Here is a 17871-nt window from a genome sequence, read left to right as displayed (position 1 = left end):
AACATCAGATTTTCAACATTACAGATGGTGGGACGTCCTCATAGGTAACTCAGTAAGAAGCTAGCTCAGCTAAGAGTCTGATTCAGTCATCAGACTTTCTGGGCAGCCCAATGGTTAAGACTCTGTGCTTCCAATGCAATGCAAGCGGCACGGGTTCAATTCCTAATTAGGGAACTAAGATCCTACACGCTGCTCCCATATGCCAGCATAGTGCTGCAAAAAAAAAAAAAAAAGTATTTGTGTTATTTTAAGCCACTACATTTGGGTGATTTGCTACAGCAGCAAAAGGAAACTAATACAGTGCTCAATTAATATTCTTTCACAGAACGCAGGAATAGAAAAATGCCTCTGGGTTCATCTCCTCGATTTTGTGCTCTGTCTCCTCTTTCTCCCTGAGCTGCAGGTAAAGGTGCAGATGTTGACTCTAGGACCTTAGCAAGACATCTTTCAGACGCATAGGTTTACTACACACCCCTTCCACTATTCCCACCCACCCCCACCCCAACTGTGTTCTGTTGGTCCAGCTGGGGCAGGGCTGGGAGGGGAATAACAAAGGGCTTATGTAATACACTGTCACTCCACTAAAATGCAAAGTCCTGCTTCATTAAATATTTTCTGTCACCTAGTGGTGCAGGCCCTGTGATTGGTGCTGTAAGAAATCTTTATTTGGTTTCTAGTTTAAGATTCTCTAGCACTTTTTGAGAACTGCAACAAGGTAAATTCAAGCATACTACTGCCACTGACCCCCCACCCTCCACCAGGTCTCTCCATGCTCCCCTTCTCCCCCAGGAACACAGGACGGCTTACCTCCTTGGAGAACCTAGATTTCTTGACCCTCTTAGGTTAATCTTCTGAAATACTGCAAAAATTACCCCTCCTTAGGCCTTTATTTCCAACATAAGGTATGTAAATATATACTGAAAAAGACCTTTTTTGAAAGGTAGCTTTCCTTTTCACAGCTGTCTTCATAAATCTTTTAATTGCAATGGTGATGGTTAAAATACAACAGAGAGGAAGTCCACTCTGTAACTTGCATTCAGTCATCAGGCCTCTAGGTGTCGCCACCACCCAAGTCCTGTTATCAGAGGGCGCTGGCCCTGCACAGAGGAGCTCAGTGTTCAAGATTATTCAGGAAAAAAAAATGCGTAAAGTATACATTATATATATTATACATACAATGTATGGGTTTCGCTGGTGGCTCAGATGGTAAAGAATCTGCCTGCAATATGGGAGACATGGGTAAGACCCCTGGGTTGGGAAGATCCCCTGGAGATGGGAATGGCACCCACTCCAGTATTCTCGCCTGGATTCCAGAGAAGCCTGACAGCTACAGTCCATGGAGCCACAAAAAGTCAGACATAACTGAGCAACTAACACTTCCAATATACCATGTATATGCTGCTGCTAAGTCACTTCAGTCGTGTCCGACTCTGTGTGACCCCATAGACGGCAGCCCACCAGGCTCCCCCGTCCCTGGGATTCTCCAGGCAAGAACATGTATATATTTGCGCCTATATTACACATATAACAAAATTTTTGGCCTAGATCTTATATACATATAAAGAACATTGGCATTTTCCTCCACCCCATTCCAGCTCTAGCTTTCTGAGCAAAATTCAAATAAGAGAGTAAAAGTGGTACAGTGGTAAAGAATCCACCTGCCAATGCAGGAGACTCAGGAGACATGACTTCGATCCCTGGGTCAGGAAGATCCCCTGGAGGAGAAAATGGCAACTCGCTCCAGTATTCTTGCTTGGAGAATGCCATGGATAGAGGAGCCTGGCGGGCTGCAGTCCATGGGGTCGCAAAGAGTTGGATATGACTGAGCAAATGCAAACACAAGAAAGTAAATGATCTACCTGGCTAATTTTATTATTTTGTTCTGTTTTCCACATTAGCACTGGAACATCCTGGATTTTGTTTGACTATCACAATATTTATTAAAGATGCACCCAGTTCTATAGATACACACAAAAAATTGTTGATTTCATATAGCACGGTCAGTGTTTTCCCTTCCTCTGGATTCTCATCTGTTTTCGGAGACTACTGTGAGTTGGTTTTCAAAGCAGGTGTAAAGCAGCAAACATGAAAGAATGGAGCACTCGGAGTTCTAAAAATACTCCAAAATGTCACTAGTTAATCATTAATGTTCGGTTCTTTCCCATTCTGAAATTTTAAGCTTATAAATGTACATATGTGGTATGTGGAATCTGAAATAAGAATGCTGGGTGGGTGAATTCAGAAGGGTTCAGAAGAGTTGCAAGTCTGCCTTCCAATTCTGTTCCTCTGTGATCTTAAGAAGGTTTTCTCTAAGTAGCCACTTCAATTTGAAAACATATGACAAAACTTTTACAAAAATGATCAGTTCAGTTGTTCTACTTTTCCTCTTTACGCTAAACTTGCCTCCTTTGTTCCCGAGTCTTTATTTACACCATGGCAGGGCTACGGCCTCTGTGGTTTTGCTGGTCACTCTCACCCTAGGATTTCTCTTGCACCTGACTCCGTAATTATTGTATTTTATTTCTAATAGCTGATGTGGGTCACATTTCATAGGCTAGGCCAAGACAAATAATTAGAAAGAACATTGTGTTTAAAGATATTCCCTGCCTTTCCTTTTTTTAAAAACTACGGTTTGGTAGAACTAAAAGCTGAGACAATCTCCATCAAGCCATATATGTATGTGTGTGTATACATGCACATATACATATACGTGCGTGTGCGTGCAAACATAAATAAATCCACATCTTACATTTCAGATTTAGACAGCCATTTTCTGAGAACTTTGAATATAACCAAAGCTATTGTTAGGGAAAGAACTTTGACTGTAATCAAGGTTATTGTAAGACAAGAGAACATGCTGTTTTTATCATCCACCCCCTTATTCTACCCAAGAAAAATACTGAACAGCAGTGAGCTCATATTAAGGCCTATGTCTAGTTACTGCTCAACTGGCAGATTTCCGTCAGGCTTCTAAAAGCAATTCACATTGATTTCTGACTTTGGAGCTAAAATTAATAAGGAGCCCAGGAAGGCCAGGGTTTTTCCTTGAACAGAGAAACAACCCAAAGGCTATGTTAGTGAATGAATTGGCTGTGCTCATGAAGTCTTGTTGTTTTAAAGTGTGTATACAAAAGAACAGCAACCAAATTGAAAAGGTGGAGCAAACTACTACATATAGCATGGATAAACAACAAAATCCCACTGTATAACACAGGGAGTTCAATACCCTGTGATAAACCATAGCCGGAAAGAAAAAAGAATGTATACATACCTATAACCAAATCACTTTGCTGTACAGCAGAAATTAACACAACACTGTAAATCAATAAAATAAATATTTTTAAAAATTGAGAAAGTGAATAATTACACAATGAAAGTATCAAATTTGGGTCTGCTTCCATTGTAAGGCAACAGTGACTCTTCTATTCGACTACTGGGGAAATTAGAATGTTTACTTAACTAATACTTTTGTAAGGTAATAAGGTCTCAAACCTCCCTGGCATACCTAATAACAGCTGACAAGTCTGGGCTTGTGGGTAAAGGAAATTAATTCCCGGAACTAACACCAATGTTACCGCGGATTTACTGACACCTATGAAATCTACATCATAGAATCTAAGAATTAAAAGAGTACAGAGGCTGCCCAGGACAGCTCCTCAGCACCCCGGAAATCTTTTCTACAGGAGGGCTTCATACCACCAACAGTGACATCAACACGGTAAGCTCCTAAGATGACAGAGCCACACCGGAAGTTACTTTTCTATTCCCAACAAAGTCCAGAATGGTGCTGGTACTATGAATATCTGTTACTCTTGATTAAGTAAATATGGCTTGATGGCACACAAACCCCTCCAATACTGTTGAGAAACTGAATCCAAAGACAAGCATTCCAGCAGCAAGCTGAGAAAGGCACTGGAAAGGAACACAGAATCCTGGACAGGTCATCTCGTGAAGCAAATTACTTTCTCAGTAAAATTAATTTTTCTTTCACTTCAGGCTCACTTAAAAGTTAATAAAGGAAGGCTATCTGGCAGGATAATCTATCTCTCCTTTACCCATCCGCTTAATCACTAGCCACCACCGACTGCAAGTCTGGGAAAGTGCCTAATCATTGGATTTAATTGGACCTGGCACCTACCGTTTCCTAATAACTTTCTCTGCCTTGTCTTCCATTAGAGGTAGATCTTTTAGGGTGAGTAAATAGGTCAGACTTTACAGAGAGTCTTTTCAATTTTCTGTTCACCACAGGAGTAAATTAAAAACAAAAGGAGAAAGAGCCATAAGCTATGTCCTTTATGCAAGTATTGGGTTCTTGGTATTTATTGTTTGGGAATTCAAGGGAAATTCTAGTGCTAGGCTAAGATCAATGCTCTAAAAATAGGTTGATGTATATCCTCTAAAGAAGTGATTACATGAGGAGTCACTTCCAGAAACTTTAAATATATTCCTCAGCATCATGTGTCTTTTTCCTTTAAATTAAATTTCAACAGCTTTACAAAACTAAGAACCACAAAGTAAGGATGACTGGAAATCAAGGTTACATCCTGAGCTTCACATCTTCCTGTAACATTTGTGCGTGTGACAAGACGATCACCAGCTTAGTTAACGACTGAGTGGCCAGGTTTCCAAATTTGACAGCCAGGCCTCACATACTGTTTGGGATGCAAATTTTCACTTAAATTACCAAATTACTTCACAAAACACGGGTCGACCTTTGTTCTTAATGAACATGTGTAACTCCAGATGAGAAGTTATGACAAAGAGAATCCTTTTATGATATGTGCCAGCTATGATCGTATTGTGTCTTAGCTCCAAATTCACCTGCCAACACATGTTCTGTAAGGGTGGGCAGAACTCCTGTAAGCATCTTCCCATCACAGTGAGCACGCTGTTCCACTTGTTCAGACAGAAGGTGCTGGAGGGACAATGCAGGAGAAAGCAGGTGCCCCTGTGAGGCTGCAACATGGTGGGTCAGTGGGTTGGGTCTGATGGCGCTGCTTTAACTCCGGGTCCTAGAACATGTAGTGTCTTGGGGAACTTGTAGCTCTGGCCTGGCCATGCTCACCCAGTACCCCCACCCCCTACCCCAGGCCCATGCAGGTGGAGGTATTGGCTTCCTGTTGCCAAGCAACTGTAGGCCAGTCCTGCCCAGGGAAACCTGTTAACTTCTCCGCCAACCTGCAGACTGTAAATACAACTTTTCCAACAAACTCTGAAGCCCGACCTCTCCTCCTCCCAAGTTTGTCCTTCCTTGGACATTCTCCCTCAGCCACAGAGTAAAATGCAGTTTTCTCATATCTGAGAGTCACCCTTTCATCAAAGTGTAACAATTCTTGACATTTAACTTCCCTTATTTAAATCACCAAGTGGTGTGTATCTTCTGATTGCTCACATTCTGATACAACACATTTCCCACTTCACAACCAGTAATTGTCAGCAGAAAAGACACAAGGCATCAAAGTTACTAGTGACACAATAAGAAAAAAATTCAACTTTTCAGTATATGGTCATACATTTAATTATCAAATACACCATTCAGTTCAGTTCAGTTCAGTCGCTCAGTCGTGTCCAACTCTCCGCGACCCCATGAATCACAGCACACCAGGCCTCCCTGTCCATCACCAACCCCTGGAGTTCACTCAAACCCATGTCCACAGAGTCGGTGATGCCATCCAGCCATCTAATTCTCGGTCGTCCCCTTCTCCTCCCGCCCCCAACCCTTCCCAGCATCAGAGTCTTTTCCAGTGAGTCAACTCGTCGCATGAGGTGGCCAAAGTATTGGAGTTTCAGCTTTAGCATCAGTCATTCCAATGAAACACCCAGGATCGATCTCCCTTAGAATGGACTGGTTGGATCTCCTTGTGGTACAAGGGACTCTCAAGAGTCTTCTCCAACACCACAGTTCAAAAGCATCACCATTAACACATGCTAATAAGCCACGTATTTCATCTGACTGTAGGGTAAACTATTACATAACAAATTTACTGTATACAAGTAAAACAGAGGATATATATGTAGTTTCTCTCTCAATACAAAGCTGACCCAGACCAAATAATTTAAGATTAAAAAAAAAATGAAAAAAGAAGCTTTAGAGATACTAAAAAGTACACATTTATGCCCCCAGATAAGATACAGAGTACTGTGCCGTGCTGTGCTCAATCGTGTCCGACTCTTAGCGACCCCACGGACCATAGCCCACCAGGCTCTTCAGTCCAAGGATTTTCCAGGCAAGAATATAGGAATGGGTTGCCACTTCCTCTTCCACGATATCTTCCCAACCCATGGATCAAACCCACATCTCCTGCATTGCAGGCAGATTCTTTACTGCTGAGCCACCAGGGAAGCCAGTACAAAGAGCATTATATCATACAAATGTAAATATCTATACAGGTACCAATGTCAGTTCAGTTCAGTTTAGTCGGGTATCAACAAACTCCACGTGATAGTTTTAATATAAACGATATGGATCTGGTTTTATAACATCATGTTTGAGTTTGACTGGTGATTATGCCATTTCTGAAATAGGATAGGGCATATTCTGTCTTTTCTCAGATGTTTACCAGGAAAAAGATACAGAGGAGCCTGGCAGGCTACAGTCCATAGGGTCACAAAGAGTCAGACATGACTGAAGCAACTTAGCACGCATGCAAAGGGCTATCTGTAATGAGAGTGACTAATACACAATTTTCAGTAATACTGGAGAAAACTTAAAATCCATTCTCTGTTAAAATGACCCATTTTTAGGAAGATAGCCCTCTCCCTGGATAGACACTGGTACCACTGAAATTCTGCTCATTCACTTGTCATTCTGCCTGCACTACCTGACTTCAGGAATAGCTGCCTATCCTTACTGCAGATGTAACTGTTCACACTTTGTGACTTGAGTAAAGCTGTCCCTAGAGAACTGGGTCACTCTGGAATGGTCTCACTAAGAGGCAACCTGTTCACTGCATGAGTCCATGATAGGGAAATGATTGGGCTTCCCTGGTAGCTCAGTGGTAAAGAATCTGTCTGCAATGCAGGAGACGCAGGAAATGCGGGTTTGATCTCTGGGTCAGGAACACCCCCTGGAAGGCATGGCTAACCACTCCAGAATTCTTGCCGAGAAAAATCCATGGACAGAGGAGCCTGGCAGGGTACAGCCTATGGGGTTGCAAAGAGTCGGACACGACTGAGCACGCATGCACAGGAAAGAGGATGCTTGCTGTCTTTATTCATAAACTGCCCACCAGTCTGAACGCTGTAGTCATTTTACCTGGTGAATATATAACCGGTAACATTCTCTGTGCCCAGTCATTTTTCGACTAGGATGGAGATGCTGTCATATCTGATTTCTCATTTACGACTGGGACACAGTAGAATAAATATTTCTTAGGCATGTAAAACAGCACAGGAAGGGAAGCAGCTGCCTGAGTCCTTCCTTCTGGTTGCCGATCTGGGGAGTAAAAATATTGCTGTTGTCATCACTTCTGTTCCCTGTTTGTGTTGGTTAGGGTGTGGCTAGGAGCGGATTGTTTGAGTGGTTTACCATGAAGACAGGCAGGGAGAGGGAAAAAGACAAGTCTGGGCAAGGGGAAGAGAGTCAGTGCCGAAATGCTGGTCTTCCTGACCCAGCTGTTGAGTTCAGAGTGCTCTGAGCCTAGGATCTTTATTTCAACCTCGTGGTACTATTAACACATGACATGAAATGGATTGACAGGGAGAAAATTAAGAGAAAGATATGATCTCAACTGAACAGATGGGACAACAGTACCAATAAGCTAAATAAAATCAGCATGAAAAATGTGTCTATCATTTATCTCAGACAAGTTGTTCCACACATTAGTGCTCAGTCCCTCAGTCACGTGCGACTCTTTGTGACCCCACGGACTGCAGCCCACCAGGCTCCACTGTTCTTCCCAGGTAAGAACACTGCAGTGGGTTGCCATTTCCTCCTCCAGGGGATCTTCCCGACCCAGGGGTCGAACCCACGTCTCTTGCATCTCCAACACTGGAGGGTGGGTTCTTTACCACTTCGCCACCAGGGAAGCCCAGAGACTAAATCCTGTCTAAGTGAGGTAGCTCATTAGAATGACAAACCAAGAGCCCCAGATCAGCAAGCAACACAGATGGCTGGCATCTCTTGGCTGGCAAGGGCTATATTACAATCTCTTATTTCCAAGAAGGGTCCTGAACAAAATAATCTGAAGAAACATTCTTCCACTTAACGAGTACTGTTACCATACATTATTTTCACGATAAAAATAATACATGTTTTCTCCCAAACTATTTTGCTAAGAGTAACAACAACCAGAAAAAAGGTTAAAAATTCTGGGCATGAAGAGGAAGCTATTCTGCCTTAATACTCACATTTTGTTTTAATCTTTGGCAATGAGATCAGAATGAAACTTTTAAAAGCAGATGATCCATATATTCCTCCGAGCTCAAATAAGTTTTACAGATACAGAGAACATTTTAGGAAATCTAGGACAAAAATCCTATTAATATTCATCATTGTTCTGCAGATTATAGATGGGATCTGTGATTCATTAAATTCCCTCCTTTTTAAAAAAAAAACACAAAAACGCCACCATGACTTAGCTCACAGGCGTGAACTGATTCAACAGGGGACATCAACGTGATATGATAATAAAGGAAGAGGCTGGTCACAGAGAGATGTCCTGTTACAAGACACACACATTACTCTTTTGTTCCAGAAAATAAAGAACCTCTGCCTTGAATGGTTCAAGCTAGAGAGACAGAAAAACCAAATGAGAAAAGCATTTATTTTGGCAGTATATTAGAAAATTATATTCCAGAAGATGTTCACACTTCCTTTCATATTATAAATAAATAAAGGAGATATTTTGCCAAAACTCAAAAACCCATTTAAGGTCTTTATTATAAATTCAGGTAAAGAACAGAAAACTGTCCAAGAAAACTGTAACATAAGCCATATATGTAACTGAAAATTTTCTAGTGGCCACATTAAAGAAAGGTGAAATCAGTTTTTAACATTTAAACCAGTATGTCCAAATATTATCATTTAAAATGTAATCGATACAAAAATTAAGATATTTTTTCGTAAGTCTTCAAAATATGAACCACAGTTTAAATTCACAGCACATAACAAAGTCAGCCAAGTACATTTCAAGTGCCCAATAATTCTATGTGGCTTGCTGGAACCACACTGAGCAGCTGTTCTGTACTATTGAGCTTTCATTTCCATTACATTAATGATGATAGATATTTGCACTAGAGCTTTTTCAGTGGAAAATCTGGTGACAGTGAAGTTTATGATTATAGAACCCAAAAGGATGTATATTAAGAGTGTGGACTGCTGTTTTAATAAAAAAAGGTCTAAATCTTTGTGCCATTCATTGTAAGCAGTACCAAGTTTTCATTTAGTATGCTTTCAAATGCCAGTCCTTGGCCTATGAAAAACACTGCCCCGTGATTAGCCTCAGAAGACTGCACTGTAGTTTCTTGTTCTTATGCCTGCCAACCAGATATGAAAACATTCACATCACTTTGCTGACAAAGGTCCATGTAGTCAAAGCTATGGTCTTTCCAGTAGTCATGTACAGATGTGACAGCTGGACCATAAAGAAAGCTGAGTGCCAAAGAATTGATGCTTTCGAATTGTGCTGGAGAAGACTCTTGAGAGTCTCTTGGACTGCAAGGAGATCCAACCAGTCCACCTGAAAGGAAATCAACCCTGAATATTCACTGGAAGGACTGATGCTGAAGCTGAAACTCCAATACTTTGGTCACCTGATGTGAAGAGCTGATTCATTGGAAAAGACCCTGATGCTGGGTTAAGATTGAAAGCAGAAGGAGCAGGGGGCGACAGAGAATGAGATGGTTGGATGGCATCCTTGACACAATGGACAAATCCAGGAGATAGTGAAGGACAGGGAAACCAGGCTTAATGCAGTCCATGGAGTCACAGACTCGGACACGACTTAGTGACTGAGCAACAATCACAACATACTGGGTTTATTCATGTGATGGTGATATTTCACTCAGCTTAAGAACTATTTAGTTATGAGAACAGATTCAATACACTGTCAACTCAAAAAAATCATTCTGGTGGAGAACCACTGAAGTAGAAAAGAATAGCTTTATTCCTTTGCTGGGCAAAGGGGGTCTTAACAGGCAAATGCCTTCAAAACTGTGTGCCCTACAAAAAAATTATTTTTTAAATGTCCTTTTAAGTATAACATCATTTTGGCCTATTGCTGTAAGCCTATTCTATATTGACATACAAAGGAATTGTGCATAAATAAACATGCAATCTACATAAAGATTTCCTTTTGGTTTTATTCTACAGCAGGAAAACAAATCACATTAATTTCCTACCAAATAACTGTATTGATGAGCCTTAAAATTACCTCAAAGGAACACTTTGAGAGCACAGTTTGTGTGTGTGTGTGTGCTCACTTATTAAGTCACATCCAACTCTTTGTGACCCATTAGACTGTAGCCCATTGGGCTCCTCTTCCATGGGATTTTCCAGGCAAGAATACGGGAGTGGGTAACCATTTCCTCCTCCAGGACATAGTGAGGTTTCCAAGGTACATCTTCTCCAGGCTGAGAAGCTGAGGAGATGAAAATTAGCACGTAACACATAATTTACGCATTTAACTTTATTTCCTCCAAATAACTTTCACATGCTTTCTTCATAATTTTGGAAACAGTTTCAGAAGAATTTTTACTCTAAATATGGTTTCTACTTTAATAATTAAGCATTTACCAATAAAACTAGAAAGAACTTTCAAAATTTAATTAAAAGAAAAAAACAAAACACAATAGAAAAAATGGTAGAAGACCTAAGAGGGATTTCCAGGAAGAAGAAACAGGAATTCCCATAGTAAAATATACTTGTCGTATTAGTAATCAAATAAATGAAACCACAAGATACCATTTTACACTCCTCAGCTTGGCAAAATGTTAAGTCTGATGATCTAAACCCTGGTGAGATGGAGAGTACCAGAAATTCTAGAACCCCAGTAGGAGTGTCAGTAGGTACCATTACTTTGGAAAACAACTTAGCCTTGTCTATTTAGGTTAACGATGTGCCTTACAGCACATGTAATGTAACAACTCCATTCAAGGTTTAGGTATACTTGTGTATGTGCCCCAGAGATCACCAGAAGAATGTTTGTAGCAACATTTCCTTTTTCTATTTCAAAGAAAGGTGTGTTTCCATATGGAGAAGGGAAAACTGTGATATATTTATACAGTGAACTAATACTTAGCAGTGAAAATAAACAAGCTAGGGTACTTGCTTCATAATGATTATGCCCAAAAGCAGTGAACATAAAAACGAAGGCGACAGCAGAATACAGTTTAATGCCATTCATTCCATGTACATTTAGGAATCTACACAAAGGTAAAATAATAAAGAACAGAAAGGTTACGATCAACACAGCATTCAGGATGGTATCCCACTATTAAATGGGGATGGGATAGGGTCAGGGAAGACCACGTGGTGCAACAAAGGAACGGCAGGAAGTTTCTGGCAGACACTACTGGGTTTGTGTCTTTTTCTTTATGTGTCAGCGTATATATTACATACATGTGTGTGTGCGCGCACGCATGTTGATTTCACTGCAGGTATGAGATAATTTGCGCTTCCCTGGTGGCTCAGAGGTTAAAGCGTCTGCCTCCAATGCGGGAGACCTGGGTTCAATCCCTGGGTTGGGAAGATCCCCTGGAGAAGGAAATGGCAACCCACTCCAGTATTCTTGCCTGGAGAATCCCATGGATGGAGAAGCCTGGTAGGCTACAGTCCACGGGGTTGCAAAGAGTCGGACACGACTGAGCGACGGAACATGAGATAATTTAAAAAACCAGAATGGTTGAAACAAAGAAAAAGACTACACACCATGTTTCAGATGAACCATCACCTGGACACTGAACTTACCTGTCTCTCTGTGAATGCTTCTCTGTTTCTCTCCTCCTGGAGGCCTGAGACTATTGTCCTGCTGAGACAGCCCCCCTCATGTTCTAGGGGCGCAACACATACTGATTAACCGGATGACCAAGCTAACCTGGCCTGCACTGCCAGAAAACTAGCAAGTTGGAAAACCTGGGTTACGAGTAGGCGGGCATTTCCTTGGCTTCCCTGGTTTCACAATTTGGCACTTTTCTGGAAACTGACAGCCTGCTCTCTTTATCTCCTCCTTCGCCTCCCTCGCCTTGGTGTCTAAGGTTAGAAACAGTTCAGTGAGGCGCTTAACTCCAGACGCTGCCTGCAGAAATGTCTTCTGCTTTCAGAGGCAGCTGCAGCAAACGGAGCCCTGCTAGTACAGGTTGCGGCTACACTACTTTTTCTTTTTGCACAAAATTAGGGAAGCGATGGAGAAGGAATGGCAACCCACTTTAGTGTTCCTGCCTGGAAAATCCCTAGACAGAGGAGCCTGGCTGGCAACCGTCCATGGGGTTGCAAGAGTCGGACATGACTTAGCGACTACATCAAGCAACCAACCAAGGGAAGAGAATCCACAGCCCAGCGCTTCAGTGTATTCAGGAAACCACTCTCAGGTATTTGAATCAACCAAGGGATGAGTGATTCAACACCCTTCTTGGTCCTGGTCACTGAGATGATTCTGCAGTCAACTCCAATACACATACACACACACAGATAATTCTGCAGTCACCTCCAATACACACACACACTGAGATGATTCTGCAGTCAACTCCAATACACACACACACACACACACACAGATGATTCTGCAGTCACCTCCAATACACACACACGTATGTGTCTCTTTGAGTGGTCAATGAGCCATATACATTTTTACAACTAATCTACAGCTTTCAGGTATTGGGTTGAGCAGCTCAATTAAATAGGAAGGTTCAAACAAACACAAAAGTAAAATTAGAAATGGTGTAAGACATGGTAGGGAATAAACACTCCATTTTCAGACTATGTGTTTTCTGGAATTTATTCCTCTTTAATGCTGAATATAAAATCTGAGATTTCACCAATGCCTTTAGAGACAAATCCATACAAATTGAAATCTAAAAACAATAATTTTGCAGATCAAAGTGTGTCTTGACACTTTAGAAAAGATATTAAATGAAAAGCATCTGTAGAAAAATCAAAACCCTATATAGCAGAATCAAATTAAAAAAAAAAACAGTAAGAGGCTTTGGTACCCTTCAACAACAGAGGACAAATAAGTTTAGTTCATTATTAAATTCATGTAATATAAAAACATGTACGTGGGAGTGTTGGATAAATCTATAAAACAGAAACAAATCTAAAATATATTAGAGCCTGAGAGAAAAAAACAAATCTTCCTTTTTTTCATCTTTGATTTTAATAGAACACCAGAATCTGGGAAAAACAAGTACTTCCCCAAATAAATTTTCTTCTGGTCTGCATATACCTAGCAGGATGGCACTCTGTATTTTGTCTAATTTTAAAAAGACGTAATCTGATTTTTAGCAGCACATTTCCTTTGCTCCAATAAGCCTGCTATAGGAAAGAAAAACTCTGTCTTGAAATGCTCCTCATGTAATATCTATGTCTACAATTCCCATTCACTTCTTTCCTAGATGATTATCCAGATCTAAAGGCAGCGAGTTAAAGAAGGGATGAAGAAAATCATTACGTGTTTGGAATTTAGCTGGTAAAACACCACAAGTAAGGGCATGATATTATCTGAACACAGTGTGCCTCAGGTAAGCCCAGACAGCAACACCCTCTGGACTCCGCAGAGCCTGGATACCACGGGAAATACCACTCAATGTGCTTCTAAGCTCACTCGTAACAAGCACAATACCAGCTCAAGCTGGTCTCTCCTATTTCTTTGCTGATCAAAAAAAAAGTACAGGTGAGGGTAGATGGTGTGTAACTGTGATAATAATTTAGCTCTCCTATTCATCTAGTCTGCTTAGGAGAATCTACTACAATCAGACTAATTCAAAGGTTTTGAGACAAATCTGAGTAGCTTTCTTGGTCTGGCAAGTATTGTATTCATCCTATGACCCCAGAATTTAACTTCCAAAGACTCAATCTTACCAAGTTGCTTCTTGGTACTCACTGGCAAGAGCAGACAAAATGTTAAGTTAGATTACAGTATGTTTTAAACTGCTGTATCTTAAAAAGAAATACTAAGTCTTATCAGACTTTAACACAATACCCAGTTCAAACACAATTTCCTGGATAGTCCCTGGGATTTAGCAAGTGGAATGTGACCTGGATTGTATTTAATGCCAACTAAGCAGTCATACTCATGATTTCACAGCAGCTTTCCTTGGAGAGAAAACTGTGTATTATGTGTCTGTTCCAGTCAAGTAGGAATCAGTGGAATGCTTTCTTTCTGGTTGTAGTCCTGGACGGCAAACCTCAGGCTGGGGATGTCAGCTTTAGCATTCAACAAGTTCTTTAGAAGAGTCCACATTTAGCAAGTTGGAGGGAGAGAGAACACAGGTGACAGGAACTCAATTCTTTTGTTCTTTTCCTTTCTTACAAACTTCCTGCTCAGAATCCAAAGGGCAGGTCCACCATCAGGATGCTGAGAATAGCAGAATATCTTACACAGTCCTCTGAGAGTTTATCCTATGCAAGACTATTCCCAGGTTTGGCAACTAAAAACTCTTAAGAAGTGTGAGTAGGGACAAGGATGCAGTAAAAGGAGCCTCTGCCTTAATAAAGTAGACAGGTTCAGTATTTACCTGCATCCACTTCAAAGGAAGCAGAGACTTCACATGCCATGTACTATCCAGAGTGAATCTCTGACAGCCTCTTTCTTGTACATACTCTGTTCTGAAAAATCACTGGTGCTCATACATGGAGGAAGAATATTACTCTGAAAATCTGGGACTGCACATTGGCCAGAAATATGAGTTGGCAGAGTGAGAGGACAAATTAAAAGTAACACAGGAAAAAAAAAATTAAAATGTATATCAATATTATTTTTTTAATATGCCTCATCAAGGGTTCTCAAAATACATCTAACCAAGATCTTCCTTTCTCAAAAAATATAATCCTTTCACAAAATATATAAGCAGCTACTAGTTAGGGGAGCTGCATTCAAAAATATATGTGCACTTATGCATACTAAGCTGCTACAGCTGAAACGCTTTCAGATATGAGTCAGATAATGTCCCCTATAAATTTACTATCTAATCAGTGCACTTCTTGAGATATACCTTTTATGCAATCTTATGCATTAAGTGAGACTTGCCCCTTGCAAGAGATAAAGAAGCATGTATTTTTCAAAATAGCAATTCTTTTCATCCCTTTAACTCGGTTCTGATCATATACTGTAATCAACTATGATTTCTGGACACATCAGAAGCTTGGAGGATTTATAGGGGTAAGAATTTCCATCACCAAAAGGAGGCTAGAGCACCTAACTTTTTCTACAGTTATGACAAAGCACTGGAATATTTGTGATTCTGCAGCAAAGACCTTCAGCCCTTTGTCAACCAACATTGCTGTTTTTCTTTCTGATCAAAATATTCTAAAAGCCTGGCAGACTAATTTCAAGGATATCACCTAGGTAGTTAGAAGAGAAGCAAGTTTGAGAAATCCTGGCATCAACTACAAACCAGGGCAGATCCAGTATTTTCTCTCTGATAGTGCCACCCGCTTATCACTCAGTCATTCAGGAAGCACACCTGGAACAGGTGACAGTTCCTCTGGGTTAAATGAGGCAACTGCAGGTAATTCTGAAAATAAGAAAAAATCCCACCACAGTCCTGATTTGGTTTAAAGCAATCATGCAATCCCATTAGACCCAAGTCTTCCCCAAACACCTTTTCCACGGCAAGCGAAGTTACTGATAACGTGTGTGGCTTCTGTCACAGTGATGCATTAGGTAAGCAGGTGTGCGCCGAGTACCAGAGGGGACTCTGAAATGCATCTCCATCTCCTCCACTTGTCTTCGCTAAGGTTCTGCCTATTTATTAAAAAAAAAAAAAAAAAAAAGCTAGTTATTGCATTACATGGACAAGAAAATTCACCCTGGCAAGTGATCTATATTATTTATTCATTTAATTTATTTATTGGCCGCACCATGCAGCATGTGGGATCTTAGCTCCCTGACCAGGGGTTGAACCCCCACTCCCTGCCCTGGAAGCATGGAGTCTTAACCACTGGACCCTGGCAGTGATATCTGAAATGTCAGGGAACAGAGAGGTTGTGAATCACAATAAATCACCCTCATGTGATGGGTAAGAATGAATCCTAGGTTTCAGGATCAGAGCCCAGATTTAAGTCACACCCACCTGACCTGCCAAATAGAAAAGGGGAAAGGAAGCCACCAGTTTTCAACACTGATGAAATGCCTCTTGCAGCTGGGTGAGTGGGGTGGGGGGGCACTTAACTCACTCAGGGGCCCCGCAGAGGGTAACCCGAGGGGAACACCACCACACCTATTGGTAATCAGCTGATACCCCAATCCCCCAAGAGCCACCGTGATCCAACTGCTGGATGGCTGACCCCTGGTGTGGGCAGTGGGTGGGAGCTCTGAGAGGAGCCCCCTGTTGGTTCAGTGCCCAGGGTTTACTGGTGGTTACATGTTTTCGGTTATTAGCCCTGAATGGGGGAGATCCAAAAGCAGAAATTTCCATTTCAGGCTCTGTTTTGAGTCTGAGAATGACGTTGATGATTTCCTTTGAAAATTATTCATGAAAAGGTCTTTTCTCGTAGGTAGCTCCAGTGAGCTCCAGACATCCACAGGAGGATGTGCCCCGGCTCCCCCACTCTCAGCCAGGGTTTGGACAGTTCAAGGAATAGAGAAACGTGGGAAATCAGTATTTTAAGTATCGGCAACTCACTTGAATTCTTTAAAAACGTACATGCAACAGAGTGTTAGTAGCTACAAGGATGTTTCTGGGCACTACTAAGAATGCAAAAAGTTGGAAGCAAACTTGGTATTCAACGTACTTGTTATGCAGGGCACGTTGGCGCCGGATGTGTCTGTCCTGCACGGACGTTTTTTCTTTAATGTAATTAAATTTTACTCTGAAGCATGACTATGTATCATCCCATTATACACACACACACACATTATATGGGATGGTGGCCCAGGCCACCATTCTGTGACCTTCTACCACCCTGTGTCCCGTCCACTCTGAACACTGGCCAGTGTGTACACCTGGGTGCTGAATGTTCTTTTCCTATTGAGCTTCTCTCCCCTCACTGTTCCACGGAGCAGTCAGATGCTAATGGAGTCGTTGCATCCCCTGGTGGGCTAGCTCGCCCTGACTTTCATGTGCTTGTGCTGCAGAGAGGGTAGGAAAGGAGGCTCCATCGTATAGTACATTACACCCATGAAGGCTCCATCTAGGCCTTAAGAGTATAGACTGTATAATGAATTACTACCAAGGTACAAAATAAATATGGAGTCTCAGGTGGCTCGGTAGTAAACAATCTGCCTGCCAATGCAGGAGACATGGGTTTGATCCTGGGTGGGGAAGATCCCCTGGAGGAGAAAATGGAACCCACTTCAGTATTCTTGCCAGAAAAATTCCAAGGACAGGAGCTTGAAGGGCTATAGTCCTTGAGATCGCAGAGCAGGACATGACTGAGCACACATAAAATAAATAACTAGAAGGGGGCAGATGCTGATCCGCTCTTAAAGATACCTGCACTTCTCTCCTAGGGAACTGAGTATGAGTTGCTATTAACGCTTAAGGCCTTGAATGGCTTGTGAGAGTAGCACGCACACTGCATCACAGCCTTCCGCCTGGCTCCACGGGCTCCTGCTCACAGATGATTCACTCAGGAGTCTGCAAAGGGGGGTCGGGATGGGTGCGGATGCCCAGAACCCTCACTGCTGATGGGATGGTCTCCTGAAATCAAGCAAACCTCAATGTCACCAAAACCAACCTTGGGACTTCCCTAGTGGTCCAGTGGGTAAGACG

General features: G+C 41.7%; 1 protein-coding gene across 1 annotated transcript in view; it reads right to left on the bottom strand.

The window, feature by feature from the left end:
* Positions 1–12919: 12919 nt before the first annotated feature.
* SH3BGRL2 (SH3 domain binding glutamate rich protein like 2) overlaps positions 12920–17871 on the bottom strand; it is a 69751-nt gene continuing 64799 nt past the window's right edge. Inside the window, exon 4 of the mRNA XM_088840549.1 lies at positions 12920–15902. Within this exon, the coding sequence (XP_088696675.1) occupies positions 15891–15902 (12 nt within the window). The 3' untranslated portion in view covers positions 12920–15890. The remainder of the gene's footprint in view (positions 15903–17871) is intronic.

Source organism: Moschus berezovskii, chromosome 10 (assembly GCF_049115385.1).
Source record: "Moschus berezovskii isolate FMDL1 chromosome 10, NW_MosBer_1.0, whole genome shotgun sequence".
NCBI classification, from domain to species: Eukaryota; Metazoa; Chordata; class Mammalia; order Artiodactyla; family Moschidae; genus Moschus; species Moschus berezovskii.
This window is presented reverse-complemented; position numbering and strand designations above follow the sequence as displayed.